At 40.6% G+C, this 17606-nt stretch overlaps 2 protein-coding genes across 2 annotated transcripts in view; one reads left to right on the top strand and one right to left on the bottom strand.

Moving 5' to 3' along the window:
- Nucleotides 1-1135: 1135 nt before the first annotated feature.
- Nucleotides 1136-10917, bottom strand: LOC106565385 (protein unc-119 homolog B). The gene is made up of 5 exons (XM_014132443.3): nucleotides 10505-10917; nucleotides 10120-10233; nucleotides 9852-9951; nucleotides 5966-6138; nucleotides 1136-4122 (listed from the first exon to the last, which is right to left on the bottom strand). The coding sequence occupies exons 1-5, from the start codon at nucleotides 10737-10739 to the stop codon at nucleotides 4007-4009; spliced, it is 738 nt and encodes a 245-aa protein (XP_013987918.1). The 5' UTR covers nucleotides 10740-10917; the 3' UTR covers nucleotides 1136-4006.
- Nucleotides 10918-16260: 5343 nt separating this feature from the next.
- LOC106565491 (uncharacterized) overlaps nucleotides 16261-17606 on the top strand; it is a 43499-nt gene continuing 42153 nt past the window's right edge. Inside the window, exon 1 of the mRNA XM_045691583.2 lies at nucleotides 16261-16450. The gene's annotated coding sequence lies outside the window, so the exon portion shown is untranslated. The remainder of the gene's footprint in view (nucleotides 16451-17606) is intronic.

The following is a 17606-nucleotide window of genomic DNA, read 5'->3' as shown; positions in this document are numbered from 1 at the left end:
AGGACCTATCATGGTCGAAACACACCAACTGAGTCGTGAAGCGCGCACGACAACGCCTATTCCTCAGGAGGCTGAAAAGATTTGTCATGGAACCTCAAATCCTCAAAAAATTATACAGCTGCACCATCGAGAGCATCCTGATTGGTTGCATCACCGCTTGGTATGGCAATTGCTCGGCATCCGACCGCAAGGTGCTACAGAGCGTAGTGCGTTCAGCCCAGTACATCACTGAAGCCAAGCTTCCTGCCATCCAGGACCTCTATACCAGGCAGTGTCAGAGGAAGGCCCTAAACATTGTCAGACTCAAGCCACCCAAGTCTAGACTGTTATCTGTGCTATTGCAAGCCGTACCGGAGCGCCAAGTCTGGGACAAAAAGGCGCCTTAACAGCTTCTACCCCCGAGCCATAAGACAGCTGAACAGTTAATCAAATGGCTACCCAGACTATTTGCATTGACCCCCTCATTTTTTGCACTAACTCTCTTGCACAGGCTTGATGTACATGCACTGGACTCTAACCACACACTCACACATACTAGACTGACACTCCAACACACACATTCCTTCACAGACGCTGCTGCTACTGTTTATTTTTTACGCATAGTCACTACCTACATGTGCATATTACCTCAACTAAACCGTACCCCTGAATATTGACCGGTACACCTTGTATATAGCCTTTTTATTGTTATTTTATTGTGTTACTATTTTTTCTCTAGTTTATTTAGCAAATGTTTCTTAATGACTTTTTAAAAACTCTGCATTGTTGGTTATGTGCTCGTAAGTAAGCTTTTCATGGTAAGGAATACCTGTTGTATTCAGTGCATGTGGAAAATACAATTTGATTTGATGGTTATCAATGGTTATGTTTCATTCATTTAAATGACATTTCAACAGATTGTGCCTTTAGTAATTGTTCTTGTAGTACAGTATGTTTCCATTCGCCAAAACAGACGTCTCCCTTGTTTCTTTCTTGTCCCATGACTCCCCCTCGTGGCCAACACCAGCCGTTACACTACTCTCTCCCTAGAAAAGGGTGCTTACACAATCTGGTAACACACATCTTACAGGTTGAAGGAATGAATGGCATTGCTGAAGCACTGCTGCACCTCATCAAATACATTTGAAAATGCACATACAGTATATTTGTTTATTTATTTTTGACAACATTTTTATTTCATACAACTACACACTTTATCCTGGACACCAGTAGTTAACAAAATACACAATAATACACCATTTGATTTCTATCTAACAAAGATCAATCACCAATTCCTTTAAATTTCCACATATTTCACACATTTTTATGCCACATGTGCTTTTGGTGTTTCTAGAGGAAACAATCCAAAACACTACAACATTTTACTTTAAAACATGATAAAAGTATTAACCTGACATATTAATACAATCAAGAGTTGAGTAATACACTGTATCCTACATGACTGCATATCTAATTATTGACTGTGAAAAAGATTTTTGATCAGAGCTGTCTTCTCAGTTTATATAAATAAAATAAAGGCTATGGATTTTTTAAGTCCCTTTCAAAACAACCAAAGACACAAAAAATAAAGGACATATTTGTGTACATAAAAATGTAAGTTCTAGTTATTTTACAACCTGTGACTTTCACTGCTTTAGATTTTTTTTCTTGATTTGAATGTAAACGTACGAGTACACATTCTGATCACCTTGTTGTGAAGCAGGGGTTGGAACCAAAATAATTTTCCAATGGTTTCGTTCTGAACAGAATCCACATTTTTTGGGGGTCCGTTCCACTATTCCGACCAGCAAAATAAAGTTTGAACCGGTTCGAACCCCAAAAAAGCACCGGGTTATATAGTTCCTTTCTGATCTTTTATTTCGACATCAAATTACTTCACCAATCAGTGTGGATAGAGCAGCTTGCAATGGGGCGGATAAGCTATTTCATCTTTATAGGAAAGTCGTTAAAAGCAAATTGTCTTTTGTCGTAACAGCATGGTTTAATCATAATGAAAGACAAACACACACACTGTGCTGCCAGTCACTATGGACAAGTGTAGGAGGCCTGGCTTGAAGGGCATCTTGTCATGACATGCATTATCTGAATTAGGCCCACAGAATTATACCTACGCAGGAGGTATAATTATACCTACGGAGGGGAACTTTGAATGACTTTGAACTTCAGAGAGTTGGCTTAATGTTGGACCAGAAATAACATTAGCTAACAAGCTTGTGTGTGCAGAGCAGCACTAGAATTAAAAACACGTCTTATCTTTTGTAATTAATAAATCCAATGTGAAACGGTATAACTATAGTATCCTTAACCAGCATTGAAAAGGTTAATCCATTCTTCTCTAATAAAAAAATCTCTCTCCCTAATTTCTGAATCACGCTTATAACGTCGTAAGTAGGCTACAGTAACATATGCTTCGGTTGGGAAGGGGCAGGTAGCCTAAACATGCACACAAACTGGCAAAGATTTCCAGCTGGCAGGCAGACTCTGGAATACGTTTCTGAGTAACAGAGTGAGGGCTTTGCATAGGCGCTTTGTTGCAATTTTTGTAGGAATGGAAAAAAATGCCCGGAACAAAGAAGAATGTTATTAACCAGTTCCCATGCGTTTCAATTAATGGTTCTATTCCGGAACAGTATAGATCACTTTCGTTCCTGGTTCTGATTCTGTTCCTCGAATAATTACAGTTGAAGACGGAAGTTTACAATAACGTTAGCCAAATACATTTGAACTCAGTTTTTCACAATTCCTGACATTTAATCCTAGTACAAATTCCCTGTCTTAGGTCAGTTAGGATACCACTTTATTTTAAGAATGTGAAATGTCAAAATAATAGTATAGAGAATGATTTATTTCAGCTTTTATTTATTTTATCACATTCCCAGGGGGTCAGAAGTTTACATACACTCAATTAGTATTTGGTAGTATTGCCTTTCAATTGTTGAACTTGGGTCAAACGTTTTGGGTAGCTTTCCACAAGCTTCCCACAATAAGTTGGGTGAATTTTGGCTCATTCCTCCTGACAGAGCTGGTGTAACTGAGTCAGGTTTGTAGGCCTCCTTGCTTACACACGCTTTTCAGTTCTGCCCACACATTTTCGATGGGATTGAGGTCAGGGCTTTGTGATGGCCACTCCAATACCTTGACTTTGTTGTCCTTAAGCCATTTTGCCACAACTTTGGAAATACGCTTGGGGTCATTGTCCATTTGGAAGACCCATTTGCGACCAAGCTTTAACTTCCTGACTGATGTCTTGAGATTTTGCTTCAATATATCCACATAATTTTCTTTCCTCATGATGCCATCTATTTTGTGACGTGCATCAGTCCCTCCTGCAGCAAAGCAACCCCACAACATGTGTATTTGACAGTGAGTGTGTGAGTGTGTGGATGTCTTCCCCATTCTCATCTTAATTATATTTCCAGAGTGGAGTGTGGGCCTGAGCACAGCAGGTTACGATAGAGAGAAATAGAAATAGGGAGAGAAAGAGAGAAAGATTGTTTGTCTGCCTGCCTGTGTGTGTGGTCATTGTTGGGTCCTTTACGGGTATGACTCACTCCTAAAAAGCTGAATTTGGTGGGAAACTAGTGCTTCTCATGGTTCAACAAAAGTGGGGAATATGCTTTCCCCTAAAAGCCAAGGAGGGCACAGTACATCAACTGTTCAACTACACACTAAAATCAACCATTTGGTTCGTTGAGACACATCATTGGGGTTCAACCTGCTTCCTTTTGGTGGTACAGAGAAAGCACTATTGGCAGAGTTTTGCCATACTACTGCCAGTAGTCTATGTGGCTCTATGCGGCTCTGTCCTGCTGTTTTTAAACTTTTCCATACTATACAGCTATACCATGACAATAACGGCTTTTTAACTTACAGTAATCAACACTCGGGGGAGAGTCTGTTTGTGTGAGTATAGGCTTGGGCACAGCATGCATGCACGCACACACACACACACACACACACACACACACACACACACACACACACACACACACACACACAAACACACTCAATGCCTGCCCCCGTTATAAGCGTAGTCTGCCTTGTTGTGCATGACCAGTCTGTTGTCGACAAAGTAGAAGCTGTCCGATCTCGTCTCGTAGGGATGTTCCACCATCTGACGAACTGGAAGGGAACATTTATTATTCTGTATTTCACATGTTATTCCAATGTCTGGATAATGTATTCAAAAGGTGATGTGCATTTCCTTCAGTAAATGATTGCATTTCCACATACAGTTGAAGTCGGAAGTTTAAATACACGTTAGCCAAATACATTTAAACTCAGTTATTCACAATTCCTGACATTTAATCCTAGTAAAAATTCCCTGTCTTAGGTCAGTTAGGATCACCACTTTATTTTAAGAATGTGAAATGTCAGAATAATAGTAGAGAGAATTATTTATTTCAGCTGTTATTTCTTTTATCACATTCCCAGTGGGTCAGAAGTTTACATACACTCAATTAGTATTTGTTAGCATTGCCTTTCAATTGTTGAACTTGGGTCAAATGTTTCGGGTAGCCTACCACAAGCTTCCCACAATAAGTTGGGTAAATTTTGGCCCATTCCTCCTGACAGAGCTGGTGTAACTGAGTCAGGTTTGTAGGCCTCCTTGTCGCACACGCTTTTTCCAGTTCTGCCCACACATTTTCTATAGGATTGAGGTCAGAGCTTTGTGATGGCCACTCCAGTATCTTGACTTTGTTGTCCTTAAGCCATTTTAACACAACTTTGGAAGTATGCTTGAGGTCATTGTCCATTTGGAAGACCCATTTGCGACCAAGCTTTAATTTCCTGACTTGAGATGTTGCTTCAATATATCCACATAATTTTCCTCCCTCATGATGCCATTTATTTTGTGAAGTGCACCAGTCCCCCTACAGCAAAGCACCCCCACAACATGATGCTGCCACCCCCGTGCTTCAAGGTTGGGATGGTGTTCTTTGGCTTGCAAGCCTCCCCCTTTTCCTCCAAACATAACGATGGTCATTATGGCCAGTTATATTTTTGTCTCATCAGACCAGAGGACATTTCTCCTAAAAATTACGATCTTTGTCCCCATGTGCAGTTACAAACCGTTTTATGGCTTTTTTATGACGGTTTTGGAGCAGTGGCTTCTTCCTTGCTGAGCGGCCTTTCAGGTTATGTCGATATAGGACTCGTTTGACTGTGGATATAGATACTTTTGTACCTGTTTCCTCCAGCATCTTCACAAGGTCTTTTGCTGTTGTTCTGGGATTTATTTGCACTTTTCGCACCAAAGTACGTTCATCTCTAGGAGACAGAATGCATCTCCTTCCTGAATGGTATGACGGCTGTGTAGTCCCATGGTGTTTATACTTGCGTACTATTGTTTGTACAGATGAGCGTGGTACCTTCAGGCATTTGGTAATTGCTCCCAAAGATGAACCAGACTTGTGGAGGTCTACAATTATTTTTCTGAGGTCTTGGCTGATTTCTTTTGATTTTCCCATGATGCCAAGCAAAGAGGCACTGTGTTTGAAGGTCGGCCTTGAAATACATCCACAGGTACACCTCCAATTGACTCAAATTATGTCAATTAGCCTATCAGAAGCTTCTAAAGTCATGACATAATTTTCTGGAATTTTCCAAGCTGTTTAAAGGCACAGTCAACTTAATGTATGTAAACTTCTGACCCACTGGAATTGTGATATGGTGAATTATAAGTGAAATAATCTGTCTGTAAACAATTGTTGGAAAAATTACTTGTGTCATGCACAAACTAGATGTCCTAACCGACTCTTGTTAACAAGAAATATGTGGAGTGGTTGTAAAACCAAGTTTTAATGACTCCAACCTAAGTGTATGTAAACTTCCGACTTCAACTGTCAATGTAATGTACACATTCTACTTATTTACTTCTACATTATTTCATTATGTAGCACTTTTCAAAAAAACATCAGTAACAAAGTGCTTAATTGACTAATGGTTGGGATGTAAAACTCACCCAAGCTCTCGGACAACTGAGGGAACTCGTAGATGTGTTCGCAGGTATTGCGGCTGTTTGGGATACAGAAGCCGAAGTCAAAGTCAAAGCTCTTCAGGAGGTGATCCCTGAAGTAGTGCCTCTCAATCATCCTGAAGCTGTTCAGAGGCCGGGTGCCAACTGTAAACTCCACTCTGACACACAGACAGAGAGAGAGAGAGACAGACAGACCGACAGAAAGGGGGTAAACATGCAGTAGGTACTGTACGTGAGTAAACGTGTGGATAGAAAAACTATGCTGTCTGTGCTGTGTGTGTGTGTGTGTCTTACAAGAAACATGGTATAGAGGAGATGGACCCACTGGTTGCCCTCTAGGTTACAGAGAGCTGGTAGTCCCATCCAGCAAACTACCAGGTGTGAAACAGGGAAGGGACTCAGGGGTTATGCTAATTTGGTTTAGAGCAGACCTAACTCACTCTATGAAATTAATCAACTGAGGAACATTTTATATTTGGCTAGAAATTCGAAAGTAAGTTATCTCAACAGAGAAAAATGTTCTCCTGTGTGCTACCTATATCGCCCCACTAGAATAACCATACTTTAATGAAGACAGCTTCTCCATCCTGGAGGGGGTAAATCAATAATTTCCAGGCCCAGGGACATATACTAGTCTGTGGCGACCTAAATGCCAGAACTGGACAAGAACCTGACACCCTCAGCACACAGAAAGACAAACACATACCTGGAGGTGACAGCAAATTCAAACAGAAAACTGAAGAAAATTAACAAAAATTACAAATGGTTTGATGAAGAATGCAAAAACCTAAGAATGAAATAGAGAAACCTATCCAACCAAAAACATAGGGTGGGTTGCACCAACATGGATTAACTCTTAAACTGGGTTAAATCAAGGTTTATCTATTAATCATGTGGTACCAAATTCTAAACCTAGTTTTAAATTAAATCCTTCCTCTAATCTTAAATTTAGTTTTCACTTTAAACCTAGATTAATTTTAAGCATGATTAAAATGTAATGACAATATATATACATGACAATATATATAAACTTAGATTGGAGATTAATTCTAAACTGCCACTTGAGGTTGTTTAACTGATAAAATGGCAGACCAAAACAAGTTCCTCCGAGAATAATTAGAGACAGGTTGAATCCTGTTGAGTTTTATGATAATTAACTAATTATTAGCAGGCTATTTACATGCCCATTTTGTACAACAATTGAATGGGGGCTTATGATATGTCCAGCCTTGGTACGAATGATGATGTTATGCAACATGCTGTAACGGGCCTGATAACGGTAACATTGTAGTGAAGTAGCATTAACATTAGTTTTAACGTGCATTATAGGCATTGATATTTCAAGTTGTCCGTCGTTATCATAGGGGTTATGGAGAGAGGCAAACTGCTGGGGAATCATCTCGCATATCTTCTGGGTGATAGGATCAATTCCCTTGGACGGAGGCCCCCCTCCGGCTCCGGTCTGAAATAGCCCCCGACTCTCCTCTGCCGCATCCTTTTTGGCTTTCGCTTTTACCTTTTTTTCCAGCACGCTTTCATCCGACTTGGGTCCCTCTTCTCTTTAATCCGTGTCGATCCATTACATTTGTCACATAAAATGGCCCAGGTGTCTTCCTTGTTTTTGACAGTCGTGTTGTCTGACTTTTTATCCTCCAGTACGTTACTAAATTCCTCCATCAGCTCCGGCAATATATATATATATATATTTTAATTTTAAGTTCTTTGACGTGCCATGATCAGGTGGCTAGCGGACAAATAATTAATGGCTAAATAACGTTAAGTAATGACAATAATGAATAATATTGTATGCTAGCTAGCTTGTTTTATAAACTTGCTAGCTACAGTAGCTAACAAACTAGTTTTCTTTTCTAGTACTGGCAAATAACGGATTTTATTTCAAATCAGCCAACCCATGAGAACCTTTCACGATGGAGTTGCAGTAGTTCTAACGTTGTTATTATTTTATCAAGGAACAGCAACTTTGTGGCCTCATTTGTCAAGTAGGCTAGCTACTTCGTTTCAACTCACGAAATACCCCATATATTGGTGTAACATGTCACTAATCATAGTTTAATTCCGGTAATCATAGATTTACTGATCCAGATTTAAAATGAAGTGGTGCAACACATCTCTGATTAATTATAAACCTAGATTTACAATACATAGATTTGCTCTAATCCTAGGTTAATTTAAACCATGTTGGTGCAACCCACCCATAGAGACCCAGAAAACCTGAGCCTACGCCTTCACTATGGTGAATCACTAAAACAATACAGAAATACACCACGGAAAAAGAAGGAACAGCAGTAATTGAAGAATCCATAGACTCTAACCACTTCTGGGAAAATTGGAAAACACTAAACAAACAACATGAAGAGTAATCTATCCCAAATTGAGATGTATGGGTAAACCACTTCTCTATAACAAAGAACAAACAGCAAAAACATATACATGATCAAATACAAATCTTAGAATCAACTATTAAAAGACTACCAGAACCCACTGGATTCTCTAATTACATTAAATTAACTACAGGACAAAATACAAACCCTCCAACCCAAAAAGGCCTGTGGTGTTGATAGTATCCTCAATGAAATTATAAAATATACAGACCACAAATTTCAATTGGCTATACTTAAACTCTTTAACATCATCCTTAGCTCTGGCATCTTTCCCAATATTTGGAACCAAGGACTGATCACCCCAATCCACGAAAGTGGAGACAAATTTGACCCCAACAGTGGGATATGCGTCAACAGCCACCTTGGGAAAATCCTCTGCATTTTCATTAACAGCAGACTGGTACATTTCCTCAGTGAAAACAATGTATTGAGCAAATGTCAAATTGGCTTTTTACTAAATTACTGTACGACAGACTACATATTCACCCTGCACACCCTAATTGACAAACAAACAAACCAAAACAAAGACAAAGTCTTCTGATGCTTTGTTGATTTCAAAAAATACATTTTTTTTTTTTTTTTAAGCCCGGACATAACGAGAATGCTATTTGGCCCTAAAGAGAGAGTACACAGTGGCAGAATACCTGACCATTGTGAATGATCCAAACTTAAGGAAAGCTTTGACTCTGTACAGACTCAGTGAGCAAAGCCTTGCTATTGAGAAAGGCCACCGTAGGCAGACCTGGCTCTCAAGAGAAGACAGGCTATGTGCACACTGCCCACAAAATTAGGTGAAAACTGAGCTGCACTTCCTAACCTCCTGCCAAATGTATGACCATATTAGAGACACATATTTCCATCAGATTACACAGACCCACAAAGAATGTGAAAACAAACTCAATTTTGATAAACTCCCATATTTATTTATTTGACCTTTATTTAACTAGGCAAGTAAGTTAAGAACAAATTCTTATTTACAATGACGGCCTACCGGGGAACAGTGAGTTAACTGCCTAGTTCAGGGGCAGAACGACAGATTTTACCTTGTCAGCTTGGGAATTTGACCCAGCAACCTTTCGGTTACTGGCCCAACGCTCTAATCACTAGGCTACCTGCCACCCCATTTGAGTGAAATACAAGTGTGCCATCACAGCAGCAAGATTTGTGACCTGTTGCCACAAGAAAAGGGCAAAAGTGAAGAACAAACAGTATTGTAAATACAACCCATATTTATATTTATTTATCTTCCCTTTTGTACCTTAACTATTTGCACATAATATGACATTTGAAATGTCTTTATTCTTTTGGAACTTTTGTGAGTGTAATGTTTACTGCACTTATTTTTTTTTTTCTTCTCACTTTTGTTTATTATCTACTTCACTTGCTTTGACACAATGTTAACATACGTTTCCCATGCCAATAAAGCCCTTAAATTGAAACTGAATTGAAAGAGAGAGAGAGTAACGCACGTGGCTCCCACTGTCCTCAGTTGTAGGAATGCTGCTGTGAACTGGTAGCGTACGAAACGTCCGGCACTCATGTCTCCCTCTCCATTCTCCTCGTCTTCCTCTGAGGTCAACAGACACAACACACACCAGTTGTTTTTACACCAATGGCACGGTGATGATTTCCAGTACATACAACAAACACAAACACATGATCATATTAGTCAGACATACTACAGTGGTAATACACAGACACACACACACACAAACTGAGAGAGAATATGGACTGTACCCGTATGAGGTGGTTTGGCGATTTCAAACAACACAGTCCCTGTCTCCAGGTCTCTGATTTTAAAGCGAATGAAATCTATGTTGAAGATGTTGTCCTCTGGTTTACACAGGTACCCTGGGATGGACATACAGATTATGGGTGTTCAGTGGCTGTTTTACAAGATCTAGAGTGCAATAAAATGATCTATCTTCTGATCTATCCATCTATCATAGCGACTAGGCAGGTAAATAGACAGACATTCGTGTACCAGTTTTACTCAACGCCACACTCAATGCTCAACGCCACACTCAATTACTCAATGCCACACTCAATTACTCAATGCCACACTCAATTACTCAATGCCACTGTATATAAATGCATCGTTCAGAAAATAGATGTAGCCTACCCCGTGTAGCAACCCGCAATCCTAGGACCTCTTCAGGGGTGATGTGGCCAACTTGTGTCCGCAGATCGTCTTCTGTGACGGGCCTACTATCAACCTGGCTTCGCCGAGACTTGAGTCTCTTCAGAACCCCTCCATTTGTTTTGCGCTCCCGCGCAGGAGCCGCGGAACTGTGCCCGGCGCTCGAGACATTCTCAGCAGCAACAGGCGGGTCGATGCGGGCTTTAGCTCCGCTCATAATTCCCAGCTATGATGGCAACCTTGTCTATCTGTCTCTGTCTCTCTCTACCTTAAAGCAATAAGATGGCGTCGTAGTTGTCGACTGACGAACCTCCGCTTCTCGTTGATGGGTCAAGCACTTGTTTTTTTAGGCACATGCTGTACAGTTGTCATGACAACTGTTCAGAGCGCAAGTGCAGGTGAAAGGGGGACTTTCAAAGGAATAACACTAGGTGGCAGGATGTTTACCACACCTGGCATAGGTTACACATGCGTGCTTAAACGCGCACTCCGATTTTTATGCGCAAAGGTCTTTTGGAGAGATTGCGCCAAAATGTATTTACGCATGTGGTGGGCAAAGGCACTCAACCAAGGCGACTACAGGTGTTGTTTTTAACCACCACTGATTCACAGTCCCTCAATATTTTAAAGTTACAATCAGTATGATGTATTGCTGTACCAGCATTGATTCAGGCAGATCGAGCCTCAAAGCGAATGTATGCTTTATCTGCCTATGTGGTCAGAGGCTCCGTATGGAGGGGTATGGGGTGTGTGACGCAATTGCGGAGCCTCCAGAGGCATGCAGAGGACAAAATCAGAACTCATCACCCATGTGCCTCCCAAATTTTGTAACAATGCAGAGGGATCCTTATAGCGCAGTATAGCTCCGCATTGACATGATTGGTTGACGGTAGGTGGGGACAGGAGGTCCAGTATAAGCACAAACCCACTTCCTTGACAACTTCAATCACAACAGGTTTGTTCAACAGCGCTGCGCTGCTCCTGGAGGCGCACAAATTCTGATGCCATATGTCCACCAAATTCTTATAGTTTTGCTGTATGTTGTTTTTGCCAGATGTCTAGTCCACATTTTCCGTACTTGACTCAAGGCTGCAGAAAGGTTTGCAGCATGGAGAAGGTAATGCTCGCTGTCTCTGGGTTCCCTGCAGTGTTTGACCAACGCGCTGATTGCTACCTGGACCTACGTGCTAAAAATGTTGCATGGAGACATTGCCTATACGATTGGATTACCTGGTCAGTTGAATTAGCTGGAAAGTGGAAGCTAGGTGCTGGCAATGTCTTAGCTAAGCTATCTAGCAAAGTGGTTCACTTCATAGTTAGATAGCTAGCTAACTGGCTTGACTGTTTATGAACTTATGTTTGTACCACCGCAATATAAAGCAATGCACGACTTGAAAATATTGAACGTATGCGGTACACAGAACGCACCGCAGTCTAGTGTGGCATTCCCAACGCAGCGCTGCGGACTGCTCCATTGAAAATGATTGACTTCTGTCGGAAGACAGAGTTCATCTGGTGGACATAAGGCTTGAAAGCCCTGACTTCTGCAAAGGCCATATCACCGTAAATGCTGCACGGCCAATGCAAATGCCAGATGGACCATGCAGCTTGCCTTTTCTGATTTTTAGGATGCTGTACTGTTTACATTAGCCAAAAATCGAAGGTTTTAGGCTATTAGCCTACTTGGCTAAGTTTTTTTTGCCTAGGCATAGGCCTACCAATTAGAGTTTCAAAACCGCAGCTACTAGCCTTCTTAATAGCAAATTGTGGTCAGAGGCAGAGGAAGTATACCAAAATCACCATCAACCCAGAGGGATTTGAGCGTCTTGAATTGTGAAATGAACCCTTTCCCTAAGTAGACTCAGAGGACTAATTTCCTGAGCCATTTCAGAAACTTTAGTGCCAAGGAATGTGTTTCTGCTCATATGGGAGTACTAATGCCCAGTTCACTGATAATATATATATATATATATATATATATATATATATATACATACATACACACAGTACCAGTCAAAAGTTTGGACATACCTACACATTCAAGGGTTTTCTTTATTTTTACTATTTTCAACATAATAGTAATAATAGTGAAGACATCAAAACTATGAAATAACACATATGGAATCATGTAGTGACCAAAAAAGTGTTAAACAAATAAAAATATATTTTAGATTCTTCAAAGTAGCCACCCTTTGCCTTGATGACAGTTTGCACACTCTTGGCATTCTCTCAACCAGCTTCACCTGGAATGCTTTTTTGAAGGAGTTCCCACATATGCTGAGTACTTGTTGGCTGCTTTTCCTTCACTCTGGGGTTCAACTCATCCCAAACCATCTCAATTGGGTTGAGGTCGGGTGATTGTGGAGGTCAGGTCATCTGAGGCAGCACTCCATCACTCTCCTTGTTAAAATAGCCCTTACACAGCCTGGAGGTGTGTTGGGTCATTGTCCTGTTGAAAAACAAATTATAGTCCCACTAAGCGCAAACCAGATGGGATGGCATATCACTGCAGAATGCTGTGGTAGCCATGCTGGTTAAGTGTGCCTTGAATTCTAAATAAATAACTGACAGTGTCACCAGCAAAGCACTCCCACACCATCCACCTCTTCCTCCATGCTTCACGGTGGAAACCACACATGCAGAGATCATTCGTTCACCTACTCTCCGTCTCACAAAGACATGGCAGTTAGAACCAAAAATCTCAAATTTGGACTCATCAGACCAAAGGACAGATTTCCACTCGTCTAATGTCCATTGCTTGTGTTTCTTGGCCCAAGCAAGTCTCTTCTTATTATTGGTGTCCTTTAGTAGTGGTTTCTTTGCAGAAATTCAACCATTAAGGCCTGATTCACACAATCTGCTCTGAGCAGTTGATGCTGAGATGTGTCTGTTACTTGAACTCTGTGAAGCATTTATTTGGCCTGCAATTTCTGAGGCTGATAACTCTAATGAACTCATCCTCTGCAGCAGAGGTAACTTTGGGTCTTCCTTTCCTGTGGCGGTCGTCATGAGAGCCAGTTTCATCATAGCGCTTGATGGCATTTGCGACTGCACTTGAAGAAACGTTCAAAGTTCTTGACATTTTCAGGATTGACTGACCTTCATGTCTTAAAGTAATGATGGACTGTCGTTTCTCTTTGCTTATTTGAGCTGTTCTTGCCATAATATGGACTTGGTCTTTTACCAAATAGGACTACCTTCTGTATACCACCCCTCCATGTCACAACACAACTGATTGGCTGAAACACATTAAGAAGGAAAGCAATTCCACAAACTAACTTTTAACAAGGCACACCTGTTAATTGAAATGCATTTCATATGACTACCCCATGAAGCTGGTTGAGAGAATGCCAACACTTTTTTGGTTACTACATGATTCCATATGTGTTATTTCATAGTTTTGATGTCTTCACTATTATTCTACAATGTAGAACATAGTAAAAATAAAGAAAAACCCTTGAATGAGTAGGTGTTCTGAAACTTTTGACCGGTAGTGTATGTATGTATAAAGGAGAGCTAGAGAGAATGGCGGAAACGGATACCGAGTTAGCTAAAACGAGATTGAGAAGGAAGGTGCTGAGAATACTGGATAGACTAGAGTTGCTAAAAGATGAATAAAGAGTGCTAAAATCACATTTAAAACGCTGTCTAGTAATCCTACTGCTCATGGCCCAACTACTTCACAGTTTGTATTAGGAGTGGGGTTTGAGGATAAGAAGATGTACTTGGGAGATTTGTTTGATGTTGCCAAGATGGTGAAGAAAGTGTTGGGTACTGTGGAATCTGTGAGGGTGACCAGAAGTGTAATTTTGTAGAATTGTTCTGTGTTGGGAGAAAAGGAGAGCACGTTCGCCTCACTAGAATCAAGGAGACAGATTTTCGTAGCAGTGCACCAATCAAGGGCGTGATTCTGGAGTCTCTGAGAAGACCAAGATACAAATTCCTGGAGTATTTGGGGGCATGACGATTGAGGTGTATGTTCAATGGAAAGATGATATAGACTACGTCTGTGTTGGTATTTTTGGATGAGTCATCTCCACACATGTCAAGATGGGATATGTGAGTTAGCCTGGGAGGGCATTTGTCCCCAGGTTACTGCAGTGTTCCAACTGAAAAGCATTTGGACATGTGTAAAATGTTTGCAAAGATAATGACTTGAGTGATTATTTTGCTCCGGAAGATGATGGTGTTGAATGTCGTAATTGTGGTGGGAAACATGCACATGAGTTCCCTGAATGTCCTGTAAGGGTGAAGGAGGCTGAGATTGCTAAGATAAGAGCTGTTCAGTGTGTCTCCTATGCCGCGACTGCAAGAAAAGGTAAAGAATGTTCTAGTGGTTCTGTTGGAGTCACCGCAGTCCAGTGCAGGGGCTGCTGTTCGCAAGGTGCAGGATCCAGATACCCTTGTCGTGAAGAAAGTAGATTTGTTTTGGCATTTATTGCTATGGTGATAAACTGCCCTGCAGGAGTGGATAAGCACTCAATATCAATATCATCGTATCTGCAGATGAACGCTTCTTGGGAATGCAGGATGTAATGGGTGAGGAGCTGCATGGTGTACTGTGGTTCCGTCATCTCAGGTCAACCAGATCTGAGTAGGGCTCTGAGTGTATTTAGGGCAAAGTAAAAAAAAAAAAAAACCCAGATGTTTTAGTGGATTAAATGTTTTAGTTGATTTCCCTTTTTGGATTTCTCATTTTTTTTATTTCCCGCATCCAGTAGTGGGTGGCGATACTGTAACGTGCGTCGTATAGAGGGGACCAAGGCGCGGCGTGTTGAGTGCTCATGATTATTCTTTAATGAAAAAACTTAAACAAAGAAAACAAAACGACAGCAAACAGTTCCGTCAGGCAACAGACAACAAAACGGAAAACAACTACCCACAAAACACAATAGAAAAACCCCCAACTTAAATATGATCTCCAATTAGAGACAACACGAACCAGCTGCCTCTAATTGGAGATCATTCCAAAACTCCAACATAGAAATAGAAAAACAAGAACTAAACATACAAACAGAAAACATAGAATGCCCACCCATATCACATCCTGACCTAACTAAACAGAGAAAAAACAGCTCTCTTAGGTCAGAGCGTGACAGATACACTGTTTCCAGTGAAGTCTGCCCTAAAACATCACTGAAGAAGAAGACGAAACACACACAGTTTGGCACAGTTGGTGTGCACGAGGCTTGACTGTCCGGACTGCCGCTCTAGGGACTGTCGAGGACCATCGTTCGCTGTGGCACAATAGTGTTCTTGTGTGGGATCTGTGTTGAATGACTTTGGAGAGAGACAAATTTGTCAAACAGTCTCTGTTCCACACATGCTGTAATCTGGAGATCCTGAAGTTTAAAGTCTATTCATATAAAACATCTGACTTGTCAGTTGGTCACAGCTATAAGTAACAGCAGCGTTGTCATTAAGCGGGGTAGAATGGTCCTTTTGGTTGAAATGTTTTCAAAGTGAAAGACTTATAGTCATTATCAAAACAGGTAGATTCTAAGTATATGATCCTAAAACGCTTTTCCTTTGTCACTATAGGCTAGGGATATGCAACAAGGAAAAGGGCTATTTCACTACCAGGAGTCCACATAGCAGGAAGTCATTCCAGGACTTTTATAATATGATTGTTATTATAGCGCCTTTATGGTTTTGATATGCCTCTATTTATCCGCTCTCTACCTGCTGTGAAGGAGAGATTAGACTACGTGAGTTCAACCACAGTGAGGTCATTGTGTGCTGCATTTATTGGTCACATATTAACACCAACTGAAGGTTACAGAGTCGAACAAGGGGTTTGTTTCGTTGGTTTTTCTTACAGCCAACCGTTAATTTCCAAAAGGTTTAGCACGTTGCTAAACTTTGTTATATGTTCTGTATAAAATAACACGTCTTCAACATCAGTCTGCAAAGGATAGACTCGGGCAGGTAAAGTGTGTTTTTTTGTATTTTCTTTTGTGGACTGACTGCAAACACATAATACACTATGTATTATACTAGGGGACGCTGAGTTGCAGGTGTTTTTGGAATTGCAAATACAGCAAGTATAAACAACATTTGACACAGGCATATTTTGGGATCTATTACACGGGGTGGAAGAGACCACTAGAACATTAGAGGCTGCTGCCTATATACATAGACTTCACTGGCCTCTTTAATAAATGGGACACTAGTAACTTTAATAATGTTTACATATTTTGGATTACTCATCTCATGTATGTACTGTATTCTATACTATTCTACTGTATCTTAGTCGATGCCGCTCTGACATTGCTCGTCCATATATTTATATATTCTTAATTCCATTCCTTTACTTAGATTTGTGTGTATTGGGTACATGTTGTGAAACTGTTAGATGTTACTGCACTGTCGGAGCTAGAAACACAAGCATTTCGCTACACCCGCGATAACATCTGCTAAACACGTGTATGTGACCAACACAATTTGATTTGATTTGATCATAGATAATGGCAATATCAGAATTGGCTGCTAGGTATTTGTCAGAAAGTGGTGACAGTCACCATTTGTTTGCAACAACAAGTGATTATGTTGCAAACATTTACCAATAGATCGTATCTAACTATGTGACATGCCTCCCAGTCAGACCTTGGGGCTCCTCACATGATTTTAAAGTGCTTCCTATATGGAGCAGTGGTATGTGGTTGGACTGGTTTATACTACACTCTGACAGCTGACAGGAAAAACCAGACAGGATGTACAACATGCAACTGGGACACATTTGTGTTTTGTTCCATTCAAATTTAGATGACATCACTCACAAATCAACCAAACAACCTGGCTTGACTCACTAGTGTCAATCTAAGTATGGTTAGAAATAAGAACAGCTTCCTGTAAACAACTCAAACAACTTTATAGTATAGAGATTTTGCGCAATCAGCTATCGTAGTATCAATCAGAGATAAAAAAAGCTATTTGGATTTGAGATTAAGGGCTCTATTAAATCCGTATCATGGAAGTTCAGCATTACGGCGTGATTTAAATTTAAAGGCAAAGTTCTTGAGTTAGCGAAGACTGCATTCACTGTAAACGCTGCATATGTCAGCTCAATCGGAAATCAATCTGT

This window comes from Salmo salar, chromosome 12 (assembly GCF_965601325.2).
Source record: "Salmo salar chromosome 12, fSalSal1, whole genome shotgun sequence".
Classification (NCBI taxonomy): Eukaryota; Metazoa; Chordata; class Actinopteri; order Salmoniformes; family Salmonidae; genus Salmo; species Salmo salar.
This window is presented reverse-complemented; position numbering and strand designations above follow the sequence as displayed.